Raw genomic sequence first — 18,935 nt, forward strand, 5'->3', positions numbered from 1 at the left:
GCGTCGGCGAGCCTGAGCCATGTCGCCTCTGCTGCGCATGGAAGGCCGCACCTGGGACTGGGTGTATAAACGCAATGGCAGATGTGCGGGGCGTTCCTTTATGTGCGTTTATGGCTCATTGGCGAGACTTGACCGAGAATCTTACTGTAGGTGCGTCAACGGAAGCACAAATAATCCATTTACAAGGGCTGATTTCACCAGTCCTTAGCTCCCGTCCCCATGTGGCCGTTAGCAACTGGAGCGGTTCAAAGTGGAAAAGTTTGTGGTGGAGTGACTTACAGTAAGCTCTCAGCCTGCTGTTGACTGGCATTTTTTCCCTTTTGCTCAAGAAGCGAAGGGGAGCCCAGGGCCTCGGTGCTGTGGTTTGACAGGGCTGTCTGGCTCTTGTCGTGAAAGCTCATGCTAATTGCTAAATCCCCTCTCATTGACTGCGCACACGGCTGAGACAAGCAGGACTCGGAAAAAAGGTGAGATGTCAAATGTGTCCCCAAGGCTTTTGTGGGCTGCTGAACCATAACTAATGTTGTTCCAGTCCACTCTGTCCCTAAAGGGATCTGATGCAGCTGGGCTGAGGATCCATGCCCATTGGAAAGCGTGTCATTTGCCATTAGCAGAAACACAAAAGCTTGTGTATTGATGGACTTGTAAGCCGTTCAGTTTTGGTTGGATTATTTCCCTTCCATTCCCTTCCAAGCACAATGGAAGTCACACACTACAGAAAGAAGGAATTAAGATTTCTTTTGAACGTAATGGAACTAAAACGTAACTATTGCTGTGGACATAATCAAGTTTGAGTAGTAACATTTTAACCTTTTTTTTGTAATGATTTTGAACTCCGTATAAGTGTCTCGTGGTAGAAACTGGACTGTAGTCTAATCATTTACTGGTCTGAGCTTTGTGGTTTATTTCAGTTCCTGCCCTGACAGAAGCTGATGTCAGCCCTGTTTATGCTGGTATGTGTGCTCCCTGAGGGCTGCCTCTCACAGACATGGTGTTTTAGAATGCACCGCCTCGGAGGGATAAAAGAACAGAGGAATTATCGGGGATTTTATTACCCATTTAGAAAAAGAGGCTTTTTTGTTGTTGTTGCACATATCACATTTTCCAAAGCATAATATGCCCTGTTTGCTTGTTTTTACTTTTCACATACATGCTTGTACACACACACACACACACACACACACGCGCATCCACGCACGCACAGTTGCATGCTTTATCGCAAGCGCCTGTTCATAAGCAGAGCTGAGCATCCAGGTTGATACTGCTGAATCTCAAAGCCAATCTTCTGTATCTTATTTCTAAGAAATCATTTTCCAAGCTCTGGATGAGCCAAATTGATGCAAATTGGGTAGAGCTGCTTCTATGCAAATAAGAGAGCCACCACAGATATTTGCACGAGGGAGTGTGGGAGAATTGTGTGCCCCAGTAGTGCCAGTGGTAATGATGCACAGCATAACCTTATAGAGTTATTGCTGTGAGCCTGGGAAAACCTTGGCTTATGCATATGGTACAGTATAGCTGTGAACTCCACTCATTGCAAATCACCACGTGTTGCTTATGCTATGCTAACCAACTCTTAGCTGCATTTGCTGATCAGTTAATCACAGAAATCACAAATAATTTTAGAACTGATGGAGATGAGAGCTGAGCTCCTGAACTGATCTACAGCATGTGGAAAGCAACCCAACCAGACTGTGCCTCTTAAATGAAATAAGAAGCGCCCGTGTGCTCTTGCACACACAGGCGTAAGTACACAGACACTGTAATACACTCACATCTGCTGCATGCACACACTCAGAGCTGCATGCATGCATGCATGTGCGCGTACATAGAAGCATACACACGTGCACATGCTTAATCATGCAGATGTTTGCTCCAGTTTGTTTCCAGTGTTAGCATATGGAGGTACACCCCAGAAAGGACACATTCACAGGCAAATGCTGATACACACACACACACGCTCAAACGCACACACACACACACACACACACACAAGTCAGACATCTGCTCTAGATCAGTGCTGAATTAGCGCTGTTATTACAAGCCAGCTGCTTCTTCCATCTCTACAGTATTCTCTCACATCTGTGCTGACACACACACATACACACACAAACACACACATACACTAATACACACACACACACACACACACACGCACATACACACACAAACACACATACACTAATACACACACACACACACACACATACACACACACACACACTAATATACACACACACACGTACACACACAAACACACACACACACAAACACACACACACACTAATACACACACACACTAATATACACACACACTCACACATACACGCACAAACACACACACACACACACACACACTAATACACACACACAAACACACACATACACTAATACACACACACAAACACACACATACACACAGACGAACACACACACAGACGAACACACACACATACACAAACACACACATACACACACATACACACACAAACACACACATACACACACAAAGACACACATACACTAATACGCACACACACACACATACACATACACACACAAACATACAATAATACACCCACACATACACACACAAACACACACACACTAATACACACACAGACACTAATACACACACACACACACACACATACACACAAACAAACACACACATACACTAATACACACACACACACACACCCACATATACACTAATACACACACTAGTACACACACACACTAACTGATGCACAGACACTCAGTGGCATGATTGCAAGCCTTTTTGACTGTGTGTGTGAGGATGCACATTAGTTTAGATGTTTGCCACACGTTTGAATCTTTCAGGAAAAACTGGCTGGCTATATATTCCTATATATTTTTTCCATGTTATTTATCTGCTATTTACTTGCAAATAATACCATGAATGTATGTATGTATATGTGTGTTTATATGTAGTGACCTGTCTGTGGAAGTGGCTGGCTTTCCTCTAAAACAGGGAGTCTGTATTTCAGTCAGTAGTCAGTAGTCAGTATTTAGCCATGCCTGCCTACCAAATCTTACAATTAATCACCTAAAACTTCCTCCTCAGACTGGAAACTTAGTTTTGATAAAGATTCAATCTAATTGATTTCTTACAGTTGTATTTTCTCTCTCCAAATCTAATGCTGTTTGTTTTGTTGCTTTGCTGGAGATATTGCTTTTTCCTATGCCTTTGGCATCTGAAAACAAATTTTTTTATTTTGCTGAGCTGTTTTGTATTTGGGTGGGAGTTTAATTGAATTTACAGAGGGAAAAACTGCCTCTCTTCCTCTTCATGAAAGGTATTGAGCCCAGTCCTTGTGTCTGCACAAAAATGGATTAGACTCCATTAGACTTCTGTTTCCAGGCTATCTCCGACTGTGGACATATCCCTCTTATCAACTCAGATGATACACCTCTTTAGAAAACTCGTAGAGAACAAGCAAGTTTTTCAAACTGATAACAAGTTGGAGGCTTGAAAGAAACTCTTCAAACTAACTTTGTGATGGTGATTAAACGAATTCTTTGCTTGGATCTGCTGCCAGATAATCACCTCTGTTCATGAGAGGGTTTTTAGCGGTTTTCAACAAATCCGTCCGCCTGAGTTTTTTTTTATTTTACTGTAATTTCAGGGTGAATCAAGGTTCGTCACCCTGTGCAAAGTATTATTTTAATGTTCTTCTGATCACTCTGTTGAACGTATTCTTTTGATCGTGTGGATTTTTGTCAGCGCAGAATTTCATATTATTTGCCATTGACGGTTGCGCAAGCAGCTTAATCTGCTATGGACGGGCACGTGACGTTGACGCAGGCTACTTGCATTGCAGATCCGGGGCCGCTTCCTCCGCCTGGTGAGTTCTCTGCTGCTGAGTGTAACCGTGCCCCTGTCTCTCTCGCCTGCCCCCAGCTCTTCCCCAGCTGAGAAACTGTGACGGCCCCCCGCTGGCCCCTCAGCCCAAGTCGGTGGGTGATGTGGAGGAGCTGGCCTCCAGCTACGAGCGCAAGCTGATAGAGGTGGGTACCGCGCCCCTCCAAGGCCACTGAGACTGGGGAGGCCATCTGTCATAGATACCCTATCAGAAATCCATATCCCGTTTCATTTATGTCATGTGCGATTTTAATAAAAATGTATATTCCATATGATGAAGGGTTACAGTTTAAATGTAGATGGTGCAAGTGGGCACCTGGAGTTGCTTGTACTGTGTTGCATAAATAATCAGTCGAACCAATTTCATGTGCAGAGAGGGGAGTAGGAGGGAACTGAGATCTTCGGCTGTGGTGCTCATCTTGTTGTGATTAAATGTGGGATTTGGGAAAGCACCACGGTGGAGAAATGGAAAGCACGCGGATTACTACGGTAGTCCAATTTCCGTAATGAAAAATAATTCTGCTTACGCTCGAAGAAAGCATCCTTTTACTCATTTATGTATTGGAGCTTTCTGCATTTTTTGAAATCTTGTTTATTTATTCATGTGTTCATTAGCTTAGCTGTCAGTCTCAATAGGGTTGAGGGCACGTAGAAGGAAGCAGGCCCGCGTTGCTGCAGGAACGGAGCTTTGTTTTTCCTGGGCGGACTCATTATTCCCTTCTTACAAACCACTGTCATGTGGTTTTTCCCTTGGTGAAAATGTTAGCCGCTAAGCAGTCTGAAGCTCATAATAATGCAGTCGTACGATTGGAGAGAATCGGAGGGGCCGGGAATACTGTAGGGGTAGCAAAGGAGCTCTTCGTCATCTGTAAACAACGTGAGATAAGCAGGTAAACAAGGCAGGCGAACAGTCATTTATTGTCGGACGCGCGCGAGTGAGCGCTGTCCTCGTCGAATCCTGCTCGAGATAAAGTTTTGTCGGCCTTCCCCGCTGTTGGTCTGCGTGTCGGACGTGTTCCAGCGGTGTCCTGAGGAGGCTGGGGCATGGCCAGATCGAGCGCTGGAGCGGCTCGGCTTCCCTTTGTCAGCTCCACGGTTGAGGAGGTGGATATGTGAAAAGGCATCCGGCACAAATGGGGAAGGGTAATTGATCCCCTCCAGGATCAGCTGTCGTTCTCCCCGCGCGACCGCGGCGCCGCCGGCCATCTCAGATGGGGCTCGGACGATGGCTTCACCCTTCAGCGCACCCCGGCCTTCGCTCGGGCTCCTAACGCCTCCCGTCAGCCATGCGCGTTATCGCTTCAGAAAGCTCCTGTCATCTCAGGCTGCATTGTGTTCCGTCTGTGAATCTAATATTGGACTCAGGGCCTTGCTTTCCGCTGCAACTTTGAAGATGATTGCTTCCCCCCCCCCCGACCCTTCCTCGTTTAGATTGTGGCCCGGTTAACACGATGCGGCTTCTGCTCTGATCTCTGTAGCTGGGTGCTCAGGCGTGGCTGGAGAGCCGGGTTCATGCTCTGCGTGCAGGATGCAGGCTGTAAGATGCCATTTGCTGTCGTGTCCTTGCATAGACGGAGAAACAGGAGGGTTCAGGTGGAGATTCAGACAGGTTCACACCTGTAACCGCAGCTCTTTCGCTGTCTGTTACAATGCTAATTTTCCCCATTGTGAAACCTGTCTCATTTCTGCATTCTCCCTATTCCTAAATTCAGCTCAAGGTTTTCACACAAGTGTTGAGATGTGCTCCGGCCAGCCATGGCAGCACTCAGCAGTCTAAACAGAGGCGGTGTGGTCTCTGGAAATCTATATTTTGAGATTTAAGTCAATAGCTTGCCATTTCATTTAAAATGATTTAATTTTGTGATTTCCAAAGCTTGTTAATGTGATTCCAGCCTGCAAATAGTTGCAGACTAATGAAATGCCTGGAACATGCAGACAAAAAAGTGACAAAACTCAGCTAGCATAAATGGCAAGTATAAGAGTGATTAGAAAGAAACTTTTAAATTTAGTGATTGTAAAGGTAAATCCGCAAATAGCTTCAGACTACATTGTGTGGGGTTATTGGGGTATGTATTGAGCATCAACAACAGTACAAGAAAAATAATTGCATTGCAATATCAACTTGTATCAGTTTGAACATTTCTATATATTGCTTTGTGAAGATTAAATGGATGGATGGTAAATGTATTACAGGGCACTGAGCTGTTGGGTCCAGGTCCTTTGATATCATGAAGGACCTGATGTAATGGCCAATAAATGTTTTAGAATATTTGCATATCTCCTCCCATAGTTTGAGGCAATTAAAGTTTTATGTCCCACTAAAGCAGCCTCTGAGTCTGAGCGAAACACTTATTTGCTATAGAGAATTGTTGTCTGCATTATTTCGAGAGATTTATAATAGTCAGCAGTAGTTATTTGGCTATTTTTCCACTCTTAATCCCTTTACCAACCTTATCCTTCTCCTTATAGCCTGGTTGTATTACTCCTAGAGCTATAGAGCTATGATTTCTGTTTTGTTATCTCATTTCTTTTTAGTTAACAAGCCTCCTATTGCATTGCAAGCATGCCGTATTTATGCAATGTATGCACCCTCCCTGGATGCATAAAGAGTAACATTATGGGTATTTGTTCAGTTTCCTAAGAATGATGTAATTCAGAAGGAATGGTGGCATTTTTGAAAAGCTATGGCTACACTGACATGATCAGTGCAAACACCAGCTGTGCAGTGACCATTTCACTGGCCGTCACTTGACATTATGGCTTTAATGCACAATGCAAATCCTGTTCTAATGATATATACAGCTCATCACAGGTAGGTCTATTCTTTTTATGTAATATATACTTTAAGCTAAACTTTATTAATTGATTAATGGGTGCCAACAATATATTAATGAATTGTATGAAATTTGCATCCTTACTTTGAATAGATATGTAATGCATACATCCCTCTGTGATCATTTATGGTTATTCTATTTTCTGTTATCCCCCTTTAAGTCATTTTAATGTAAGCGGCAGTAGAATCTTTATTGAAGATTCTAGATTTACTCCACACCAGTGGCACTGGCACACTCCAAACCAGTGGCACAATCCCTGCTAACACGAGATATGATAAATCCGCCACAACATCAGTGTTCTTTTCACTGCAAGAAATATGTTTTCACTAAACCCCAATCTGTCTAAAATGGCCTTGTCCTAGACAGGCTTGAGACTAATTACCGAACAGCGTCACTAATTTGAAACGAAATGACCAAAACAGTGTTCCATTTTCTTTTTCTGGTGTTGAAAATGGTTTGCGGTTCAATGTCTACCTCTTAGGATAAACTTGGCAGATTTTTTATACGTTTCTTTTTTAAGCTTCTGAAGGTACTGGGTATATGGCATCCCTTCCTTCTCTGTAACTATAAATGCCAAGATTATTAGCAAAGGAATCCTCAGGGACAACATGTATGAATTGGTTCATAGATAAAAGGAATCGCTTTTGGCGGTTGTGTGTTTGCAGGAAGCTGGGATTCTATTGTAGCGTAGCATGCCTGAAAGAGCAGCTTTGTGAGCTGTGATCAGTCACGTGCCGAGCCAAGCTCACCTAGCCCCTGCAGTCTGGTGCATCATATGGGAGGAGGGGAGAGCGGCTACCTTTGGCACCGACGTGGGAGAGACGGGGGCTCAAGCGCCTGCATGCTGGGGGGTGCCCAGAGGAAAGTGGTGGTGGTGGTGGTGGGGAGGGCGGATCGACAGAACAGCAATATGGGTCAAAGTGCCTTGTGGGAGCCCGGCGCACAAAGCATATTTCCTTTGATCTCGGGGCTCATTAACATCAGAACATATGAAAAACCAAACAATTAGCATTCTTGCTAGGCCCCCTCAGGGGAAGTGAAGGTCTACGTGCGCTACCTTCAGCATGTGAGCCGCTTCCTCAGCTCACTCCGCTGCCTGCATGCGGGTAGGAGCTCTCTTCTACTCCCACGGCCTGGGAGCTTCAGCAAAGGCGTGTATGTCCGCTGAACAGGAGAATGTAAAGACGGGTCAGATAACATGGGAAACGAATCAGGTGGCAGGGAAGCAAGCCCTTGTAGCAATAAAGGAAACAACCCACATGCATAAAGCGATGTAGATCTGGAGACCTTCTTTGAGTGACCTTGAACTCTGTGATCTGTTTGTTTATTGCAGCTGTCCATTGGCTGTAACCTTGTACTCATAAACTGCAGAACGTGGCCTCTGGGTGGCCCACATTGCCAACATCCTCCTGATTGAGTTATATCTACCGTTTTTCAGTATACGGTATGTAGTATTTATATCAGTGTGGGTGAGTTCCGAGTATAATTAAATGACTATGAGGATATTTCACAGTATTCTTCTCGACAGGAAATATGTTAATTTTCCAGCTTTGCCATAATGTAAATCTGTCTGCAGGAACATGTTAGCTTGCTGTTTCTTGGCACATGCCGTGACAGCAGAGCTCGCATATGGCACACTGTGGCAAAATGCGTATGCCTTGGTCTGATTTCATGGCTCTTATCCTGTTTTTTTTTCAGAAATAATTTATTGCCAGGCCTTTTCTCCTCATGTTAATCAGCCTTATTTAAACAACAATGTTGTGTTGTGCGCTTACACCAGTTGCTGTAAAATGTGTGACTTTTCCCTCAAAGGCAACTAGCCTGATTAGAGAGCTGTGCAAATCTGCTCCAATGTCTTTCCAGACAGTCTAAGGCATCGCCTACAGGCCTAGATCTCATTCTCACTTAACACAGACTTGCAGCTCTTTCAGTTGAAAGGTTCACTGATCCATCACACAGCCTAATGCACGGTTACTTCTGAAGGGGTTTTACTCTTCAGGAATATACGGGGATGAAAATGTACTAAATGAAAAAGGGTAAAGGAGCTGATTGGTGGTGTGTGTTAAGGGGCAGCCTGGTCAGCGCCTGTAATTTGGCGCATTATGTAATATCAGTGATGCATCACCTAGATGACTGGGAGCGATGCGGAGAGCGAATGAACGGAGTGGAGTTATTGCAGAACCGAAGCGGCTGCCAGTGATGCGCAGTAATTGGGTGTAATCTGTTAAGAGCAGCGGGCTGGGGGCAGGCCGCAGCTATTGCTCTTTACAGGGACGGATCTGGTAGGGGGTGGAAACGCGTGCGTAATTGTAGGAAGTGCCAAAGCGTGTGTGGATGCGCGTGAGGGGAGGGTGGGGGGGTGTGTGGGGGTAGCGGGGCTTTAGATAGATCCTGGCAGGCTCCTCCAGTCCCCCGGTGGGCCCAGCTCTCCTACAGACCCCCTGTTCTTAGCGCAAGGCTTGATGAGGGCTCTTGTCTCTGGCAGCCAAATGCAATCAGCAGTGGGTCCTTTTCACAGGACGTCTGGAGTGGGCTTCACTGGAGTGAGCCGGAAGGCTAAATCATGTCATTATTATCCTATATCATTTACAACAGTTGGAGGTGGGGTGGACTGGGAAACAAGCTGTTATATAACTTATTTACCAGTCCCCCCCCCCCCACCCTCTCAGACTAGCTTCCCATGGTGAGGATCTTTTAAGGGTTAAGACCCGTTTTCTGAATGTTGCGAAGTCTTTCCGGACTTGTTCTGCCATACGTTTCTGTTTATATTGAGTATAGGTATCCTTCACACACTTTTCAGCAGTGGGAGCAGCGCATTAACAATGCTTTTGTTGTTTTGTGAAAGACCGGATCATTGGTGAAGGGTCTTGGCTGCTGTGGGAAGAGTTGGTTAAGTCCTCTTTTATCTCTGGCTTTGCTCACACTCACGTACACATACAGTACATGCACTTTGCTTAGGCTTCCCCTGAGCGAAGATCCAGTGTAAGATATCAGCACTGATGAATTAAGAAGCTGCTGATAATTGCCAGTTGGCAAAGGACACTGGAGGTCTGACTAATTAGACCCCTGATTGATGATTTATGTATTCCCGTGAATATATAGCTGTGGCTGTGTGTGTGTGTGTGTGCGCGCATGTGCCTGTGTGAGTGTGCATGTCTGTGCATGCGTGTGCATGTGTATCTGTGTATTCACTTGTGAAGTGGATTTTTTTGTATAGAATTAAATTTGGAGCCCTATACTTCATCTTGACAGCTATTTCTGTATTTCGATAGGATGGCCATCTGTTCTCCCCACTGCAGCTGTTTCTCTGCCTTTTATCCAGAGTTGTACAGCACGCTTTTTGATAATTTTGATATCACTGAAATTATGAAAACAGGCATATTTAATTGTGTATTTTAAATATTAGTTTATACTAGCCAAGTGTAGTTTAAGCATGTTGAAGCTTAATTTGTGAACAAACACTTTGTCCTTGTTGATTTTATGGTCTCTTTTTTGTGCTACAAAAGCCAAGTAATGCTGAAATCAATAACGGCTGTACTGTACAGGGAATATAAGGACATAGTGACTCCTAAAAAGTAGATTTAGTTTAACACAAACTGTTTATTGTGTGGTAAACGTTTAGAGATACGCATTTTGTGTATCTCTAATGGCATCAATTGTCGACACCATTGAAGAATGGCTACTTGTGATCACTTTATTTGCCCAGCTGTTTGTATCTTTTTATTGACCAATGAACACTTGGTAACTGCATCATGTTGCCATTTGTTTTGTGATCACTTTTACAGCAAATGGCCACTTGCTTTTCCATAAAAGTGTGTTTAAATGTGCAGTTTTAAAGAAACCTTTCTCTCGTGCGTGCTCGCCCTTGAGTTTCAGTGAGTGCTTTATTAAAGCCCAGACACATTCCCAGCAGAAGCAGCGATGCCAGTCTGATTATCGCCATTAGGTTCATTAGTATTAATGCACAGGGCCCTGGATGGGCAGCGCAGTGCAGCTCCGACACGCAGGAGTGTCAGAGGTGATGTAATTGGCTAATTGTTTCCGTGGTGGCGGCGGCTCGCTGGTCGGCTGCTCCGTCTCCGCAGAAGTGTAATTAAAAAAACGCCTCGGTCGCATCTCCGCTCTCCCGCTGCTCTCTGCCTGAGTGGGTAGTCCAGTCCGGTTGTGTGCCTGGTTTATACTCTGCTCCTCTCCTTCAGTCTCAGGGAGCCCGTTCTCTTCTCTCTGTTGGGGCCTGTGAGAGCCGTTAGTGAAATGGAAGCCCTGGCGTACGTCCCAGCTTCCTGCTCCCTCCTCTCCTATCCCTCCATCTCTGGGGCTGGAGCGAACGAGCTAGTGTCCTTTCCTCCTTCTCCCTCCTCTCCTATCCCTCCATCTCTGGGGCTTGAGTGAGCAAGTGTCTCATCCTTCTCCCTCCTCTCCTATCCGTCCATCTCTGGGGCTGGAGCGAGTGTCCCAGCCTTCTTCTCCTTCCTCTTCTATCCCTCCCTCCTCTCCTATCCCTCGCTCCTCTCCTATCTTCTCCTGCCTTCCCTGCTTTCACTTGCAGTGGCCTGCGCTGTAACACGGGTCACTCCCTCTTACCGTTTCTGCTCAGGGTCTTGTTTTTGCATCCCGAGCGCTTGCATCAGCACAAGCGCTCCTGAGTGTAAGACTGAGGAGAGGGAGAAAGGGGCTGTCAGCACCAGCAGTGTCTGGGGATATCGCAACACACAGTGAGAATGCTTTTCCAGAGAATTACCCAGAGAGCACCAGCCTTTACGCAGCGCTGCTGCACAGCACCAGGACCCGTCATGCCCCGCTCATGAGCGCGTGCTCTCGGTTATGTCACACGCGGAACACGGCTTCGCTGCTCTCTGTGTGTGGATCGGTGCTCAGGCATTGCAGAAGGTTGTGTTACACTTGGTTTCGTGTAATAATAAAACATTTAGATGCACTAAATTATTGATAGGAGCCCCCAGGGAAAGGGACCTTTTGATATTATCAAAGGGGTCTGTGTAAACAAACAGCTGGCAGCTTCTTCTCTTTTATATAACCCAGCAACCTGTTCCCCCCCCTCCCACCCCCACAAAAACTCATAAAATGGTGCGCCCCCCCCCCCCCCCAAAACGAAAAAAACAATATCACACACTCACAAGTGCATGACTTTTTTTTCAGAATTCTTCTGTCATTATTACAGATTTTACCCCTGAGAAGAGGGTAAAATCACAGACAAACCACTTCCCACAAAGAGGCACCATAAAGGAAATTTGTGTGAGCGCAGAGCAGATGGGGGAAGCTGCTCATTTAATCTCACCTGTAAAACGATTGCCTTTGGACGCCTCTGTGAGTGTCATTATGACGGCTGCCTTCACTGTCTTCCCAGTGTTTAATTACGGCGTATCTGCTAAAAACAGGTACGCTTGTTCGTGCCCGTCGCTCACCTCTGCCCCCTTTCCCGTTCCTTTCTTTTGCGGTGGCGCAGAAGCAGAAGCACAAACGTATGCTAATCTGCTTTATTTTTAAACGGCGGCTTACGGTGAGGAGCCGTTGTTTTATCTCTCGCGGCTCAGGCTTTAGGTGGAAAAAGGAAAGGGACAAAAAAAAATGGCTCCGGGAAAAGACGGGATCGATCGCGCGGACCCTCTCTGCGGAGAACGGGCTTACGGACGAGTGGAGGGAGAGCGCAGAAAGGGTCACTTTCGCAGAGTGAGTGGAGATAATGAGGCTTAATGTTCCCCCTCGGTGGGGATCGATGGGAACGGGGCCCCTCGCATATTTAGGGAAGCTTGCGGCACGTGTCCTCGGTGTTTCCCAAAATACCCCAGCGTGTGCTCCAGTAAATCAGAGCAGCCGCGGAATAACAAACTGATTAGCTCTCACGCAGAGACATAATTATGTTCCGTCACGCCTAGAATTCATTCCTGTTTTTTTTTTTAAATGTCCCATTTGAAAGTTAGAGCACAAATAAATAAACACGGTGAACGAATGCTCGGTGCTCTGAGCACGAAACCTCTTACTTGCTCGGGTTTCAAAGCGCCTCTCCTGTTTGTGTTTGGAGAAGGTGCTCATCTTTCCTGCCTCATAGTCCCATGGAGGGACACTGATGGATGCAGCGCCTTCTAAAATTACTTTGTGTTCGCTCTGCCATTACCATACTTTTGGTGGGCGCAGTATGTGCACCTGAAATTGTGGGAAGCAGTTTGATACACGTTTGTTGGTCACACTTTACCTTTCCAAATAGTGGGTAGTCCTCTATGCCTGGCAGAGACACTCTGTTGCTGATGGTATTATTTACTGGTATAATTAGTCCTGCAACAAGATTGAAAAGCTGTTTTATGCCCCTATAAACGGCAGGCGCCGTCACCATCACTTGCTTTTCCCCTTGCTCGAGTGAGTTAGATTGTTCTTGTGTGTTGAATTTGTTTTATCCCTCACTGGGATTCGAGCGCGTTCATTGGCTCGCGTTAACCTGCACGCTCGGCTTGCGGTCTGCTTGTGACGGAGGTTTATCACGCGTGTGCATTTTCTTATTTTCAGCAACTGGTGCGGGTCTAGTCACCTGCGGCTCAGAAGCGAGCCTGCGGTTTGATCGCTAGCCTGCCTGCGGTGTGTTGAGTGAGGTAAATAGTCCTGGGGGTGCTCATGGCTTCTGATGTGCTGGCCCTGTGATGGGACACTTGTGGGAGAAAAATGCACCTGAGAATGAGGCAGTTCTGTAATACCAGGAGATCACCATAGGACTGTGTGCAGTGCCACTGGCTTTCACAACACGTGCAGAACGACTGGATCATTAAGGTGCTTCGGTTGGCGTTTATAAAGCATTGCCGTTGCTCTCTTTGCTGTTTTCACGTGGAGAGGGCCACAGAATGCAGATGGAAAATAGCTGAAGTGTGGACAAGTTTCTGGGAACAGTGTACATAGGGGCAACATAGCTCAGGAGGTAAGAGCGGTTGTCTGGTAGTCGGAGGGTTGCTGGTTTGATCCCCCGCCCTGGGCGTGTTGAAGTGTCCCTGAGAAAGACACCTAACCCCTAATTGCTTCCAATGAGCTGATTGTTACCTTGCATGGCAGCTTTTCACCGTTGGTGTGTGAGTGTGTGTGTGAATGGGTGAATGAGAGGCATCAATTGTAAAGCACTTTGGATAAAAGTGCTACCATTTACATAGATTTTAAAACATTGGAAAAGTGGAGAGTTTCAGTTGGGCTGCCACCATAGGGACAGTATGTGTACCTGTAACTGAATCTAAGAGGTTTAACCCACAAGGCAAAGCTGGGATGACTCTCAGTGTCTTTTTAAAGCAGAGTAGACAGGCCGCCCTCCTTTCTTATGTTTTCCCTTTATTCAGAGAGGCGGAACACAGATAAAGGATGACGGGTCAGAAGGTGCTGTGGTGGGGGATTGGATCCCCGGCCGAGCGGGGGATTCGCATGTGGCAGAAGAGTGGCCCTACGCACATAACCACTCGTCCGACTCTCGCTGTCCTTAAAGCTCAGCAGGATTCTTTGGCCCTCGTAAGGTGGGGAGCACCTGTACCCTTGTGTCAGGGGCCTACAGAGAAGCACATTGGGCTTGCATTAGTCGCAGTGCCCCCTGTCATTTCCATTTAGCAGTTATGGAAAACATCAGTGATATCACACTGTTCCACAAGCACGCTTTGAGGGTGAATACATTGAAATGACTTTCAAAGCAGGGCTAGTGGGGTTTTGATGGTAAAAAAGCTTCAAAGCTCTGCATTATTTCTACATTTCATGGCTGGATTTTCATTTGTGCCATTTTCAGCTGTGCAGGGTGTTCCGTAATAAAAAAATGACATTTTTATTCATAATAGAAGATAATTATGGATAAAAAAATCTTATCTTAAAAATTATATAGCCTATTTTGTACCTGAAATTAATCCGTAAATCTTGGATTGTTTTTTTGAAAGCAGGGGATTGTTTGGTGAATTAATGCTTGTTGAATATTGCCAAACTTTGTCAAATGATGCTTCTCAGAAGTAGTAATAGCAGTTTAGGCAAGTTCATGCCAAAATGATGTGCTTCCAGAAATCATAAACTTGATTGAGCATGATGCAAGTTTAATATAAAATATGTAATTGTATCCATTTAGTGTATATGCTTGCTTGAGCTTTGCGACTTGTGTTGGCAGGAAGAAGGAAGAGAGCTTGCCTACAGTGCACCCCTTATGACTGATGATTGTGAGGTTGGAGTTTTTGGTGCAGTGAACCCTGTCTGCCTTCATGGCTGTGTAATGAATGTATCAGGTCTTTATTGTGTTACAGTTGCCTCAGAGCACCATCTCATTCTGATAGACATGCCTCTGAATTGGAAGACGTTTGAAGAAATTTGGAGATTATGAACAGCCCAAGATAATTCTCAACTACATGCTGCACTGCAGTTTGAGTTTCACGCCTGAACGCAGATTCAGTTAACAGAAATGGTACAACCGATTAACAGAACTACCCCAACCCTGAAAACATGTAAGGATGTGACAGACATTGCGGATGATGTAAAAACAGGCATAGGCAAGATCCCTACCCTCAAACATTCTCTGTGATCTCTTCTATCTGGGTAGGAGTAAAATTATTTGTCTTGCATCATTCTATTTACTGTATGGAAAACATGTCAGTTCCACTTGAGCAAGGTGATCGTATCACATTCATGAGGATGTGACACTTTTATCGCTCTTCTTATTCATGCCGTACCTGAATATCGTCTCTGCTGCTGTACTTTGACATCTGAGCAATGCATAAGCTGATTTATCAACTGTCATGTGTGATGCTTTCATTCTGTGCTGTCTCTTTGACCTATTTGAAAGCATGTTTTCAAATGTATTTCCTTTGTAAATATGGCATTGATGACAATCGATTGTAGGACGAACAGTAATTACCGTGCTCTGATGGGAACATGTGTTATATTGTTGGTGTAGTGTGGAAACGTAGTCTCTCAGCCTTTTCTTGCTGGCTTGTGTCACTCAGCCTTTTCTTGCTGGCTTGTGTCACTCAGCCTTTTCTTGGTGGCTTGTGAAGGTAATTAAAATACTACTGAGGCATGAGTCTTTACATCAGTCCACACCTCCAGTCAGTGGATGACTACCTGCTTATTGGTGCAGTAGCTGAATAAGCAGGTAGCAGGGGCACCGCTCTCACCTGTTCCGCTTCCGTAATAGCACTGTGGCCTTAACTGTTCTGGTGCTTTGTGATTCTGCTTTGTCCCGACCAAATGGGGCCTGTTGCCCGTTGTGGCATCGTGGGTCCTTAGTGGCCATGTGTGAAGATACAGGAAAGTTTGTCCGAATACTTTAACCACGTTCACTTTTTCTGTGTTCACATTCTTTGCTGATTTTCTTCCCCTTTTCAATTTATTTCTCACAGTTGCCATGGAGATGTGGCACAATTAATCCCTCCCATCCCCACGAATATAATTAAATTATAGAAACATGTTTGTTTAATGAGGGAGCAGATATAAAAATCGGAGCCCAACAGGTCATATGCATTATTCATGAATTAAGGTTGTTTTTCTGATCCGGTTCCATTAAAGGTGTACTCTTTAGGTAAACAAATTAAAGGGGCACTCCACCCCAAGGTCATTAATTTATATTTAAATTTATTTGTAATTATACATGGGTATGGGTATAATCTTTAAACAAAGAGCAAAGGCTGTTCCCTGAAGGTGCCTGGATGTGTGGAGCCATCAGATCCATACTGATAAGCATTCTTTTCACCGAGGATGCTGTACTTGACTAAATGGGGAGAGTAATGGGTGTTTAAAGGTCTTTATTGTGCAACTGAAGAATTGGCTCTAAGCACGCTAGACTGCTCTCACATGCACCTTTTTACATGCAAAGAAACCTTACATGTCTATTCATCACGGCTGCACTGAAGCTTTCGACCACGCCAGAAAGTGCTCTGATAATACTATGTTTCAGCGCATGCAGCTTTGATGCACTTGTAATGAATAAACGAATACAAGTTTTTATTTTTTTTTGCAAGTCACGCTGCACTCTCGATCATTTTTGTTTTATTACACGGTGTGTGAGTCTGTCACTACATTAGCACAGCACATAAAAGTTTTACGTCCCTTTAAGTCAAAAGACGTTAATGAAAAGTCACTGAAAGTACTGCGTCGTCTAGCACAAAGTCACACATTTTTGTTAATTAATATGAATGGCTTTTCATTATGTTTAATTCAGTTAGTGCTCACTTCATATTAGTGTTGCTTTAGAAGCTAGTTAATGTGTTCATCTGGCATGATTTGTTTTAAGGAATAAAATGGCTTCCATACTTTTCCATCATATTGCAAAATTGTTTTAAAACCATGGTAATTTATATAGATAAAGTAATGGCCATTTAAATTGTTCTTTTTACAAAGGATTATTGCTTTATACTTCACTACACACTGATGTGCTAGTTGTAAGTGTAATTGATTTATTCTCCTCTAACCGCTGCCATCGACAATGCATTTTCGCCCAGAGAACTGCCGCTCACTGGATATTTTCTCTTTTTCGGACCATTCTCTGTAAAGCCTAGAGATGGTTGTGCGTGAAAATCCCAGTAGATCAGCAGTTTCTGAAATACTCAAACCAGCCCGTCTGGCACCAACAGCCGTGCCATGTTCAAAGTCACTTAAATCACCTTTCTTCCCCATTCTGATGCTTGGTTTGAACTTCAGCAGATCGTCTTGACCATGTCTACATTCCTAAATGCATTAAGTTGCTGCCACGTGATTGGCTGATTAGATATTTGCGTTAACGAGCAGTTGAACAGGTGTACCTAATAAAGTGGCCGGTGAGTGTATATATATTCTGTATGTATAACATAGAAACCTACAAGACATCTGGACTTTTTCTTGTTTCTTCCTTCTTCCATTTATGGAAAAACAAGAAATATTCTGACACCCTGCAAACAGAACCAGAGCAACAGCATTCGCAGTGACACGAAGCCCTCTGTGCTTGTTTTGAAGCTGGCTGTTTAGAGTGGTCTTTGCTCTGGGGAAAGGTGGAAACACTTCAGTGGGATACAGCGTTTAAAGCTGGCCTGACCCTCTCTTCACGGTCTCAGATGAAATGCAGTGCCCCTTGCCCCCGCCCCTCAGCAGGATGACCCGGGCGTCCGCGGGCCTCTGCTGTGCACAGCCCCCCCCCCCCCCCAGATCCAGCTGTCGGAGTGCGGTTTCAGCCACACCGCCTCGTCCCCCTTGCCTCGAGGCGTAGGACGATTTACCTTCGGTTGACCCCTGGAATAAAACTAGAACAGAAGCGCTGTTGCTGCCGTACAGAAATAAACTCTGATTAGCATTATGAAGCTGCTTGTAAATCAAGGCATACTGAACGGTTTGTTTTCTTTGATCATATGTAACGTACATGCGTGGCTGTGAGTGTGTGCACTTCACTTTTCCGCACAAAGGCAAACAATGGGCCGTTGAAGAAGGTGGCTGAAATAGTGTGAAGCACTCCTGATTTTACTTGTTTCCAGCCTGCCAGCACATGGGCCTGTTTGTAATGCAGAGTGGGCAGATATTTACATTGCGGGAACCAGTCTTTGTGAGAGCTTCTGGGAGGACTTCAGTGGCGACAAACACATCAGAGCTAAACAATTCAGCTGTCAAATGAAATGTCAGCTCCGTAAATATGCATTGACTCTATTTTCATAAACAAATTAATGTTTGCAACAGCTGTCAGGCTGGCTGCTTCCTTTATTGGCTGTGACTTGTCGCAGTCCCTTTGACGGACTTCCTCTCTCCCAAGCTTGATGACGACTGACAGTTAGCTTGGCAGGAATCAGCCCCAGCTCTGTCGGCTGCTTCTTAACCGAGGAATCCCTCCTTCCCCAACCTCTAATGTCAAGTGCTAACTTGGGATGCTGTGTCCATCACTTCCACTCAATAACTGATGTGCTTCAGTATAACATAAGACAATTGCATGAATGCGGTTAGAAATATCCAATAGGAGGGATTTAAAATATTTTTTAAATTATGAGTTTAAATGATATTACATATCATGAAGTCATTTTTGTGTGTGAATCTGAAGCATTTTATGGTACACCCGGGAAGGGGCATGGTGCAGACCACTGAAACTAGGGGCTGAAGGGTGGTTGTGTACATTAGCAAGGTGCTGAATGTTTGTTGTGTACATTAGTGGGGTGCTGAAGGTTTCTTGTGTACATTAGTGGGGTGCTGAAGGTTTCTTGTGTACATTAGTGGGGTGCTGAAGGTTTCTTGTGTACATTAGTGGGGTG

General features: G+C 44.9%; 1 protein-coding gene across 2 annotated transcripts in view; it reads left to right on the plus strand.

Annotated features, from left to right (window-relative positions):
• Positions 1 to 18,935, plus strand: part of snx29 (sorting nexin 29) — a 136,584-nt gene that overhangs the window by 61,842 nt on the left and 55,807 nt on the right. Inside the window, exons 15-16 of one of the 2 annotated variants that reach the window (XM_035404532.1) lie at positions 912 to 953; positions 3,926 to 4,032. In XM_035404532.1, the coding sequence (XP_035260423.1) occupies positions 912 to 953; positions 3,926 to 4,032 (149 nt within the window). The remainder of the gene's footprint in view (positions 1 to 911; positions 954 to 3,925; positions 4,033 to 18,935) is intronic. The other variant, XM_035404533.1, reaches the window with a different exon arrangement.

The sequence above is a fragment of the Anguilla anguilla genome, chromosome 2 (genome assembly GCF_013347855.1).
Source record: "Anguilla anguilla isolate fAngAng1 chromosome 2, fAngAng1.pri, whole genome shotgun sequence".
NCBI lineage: Eukaryota > Metazoa > Chordata > Actinopteri > Anguilliformes > Anguillidae > Anguilla > Anguilla anguilla.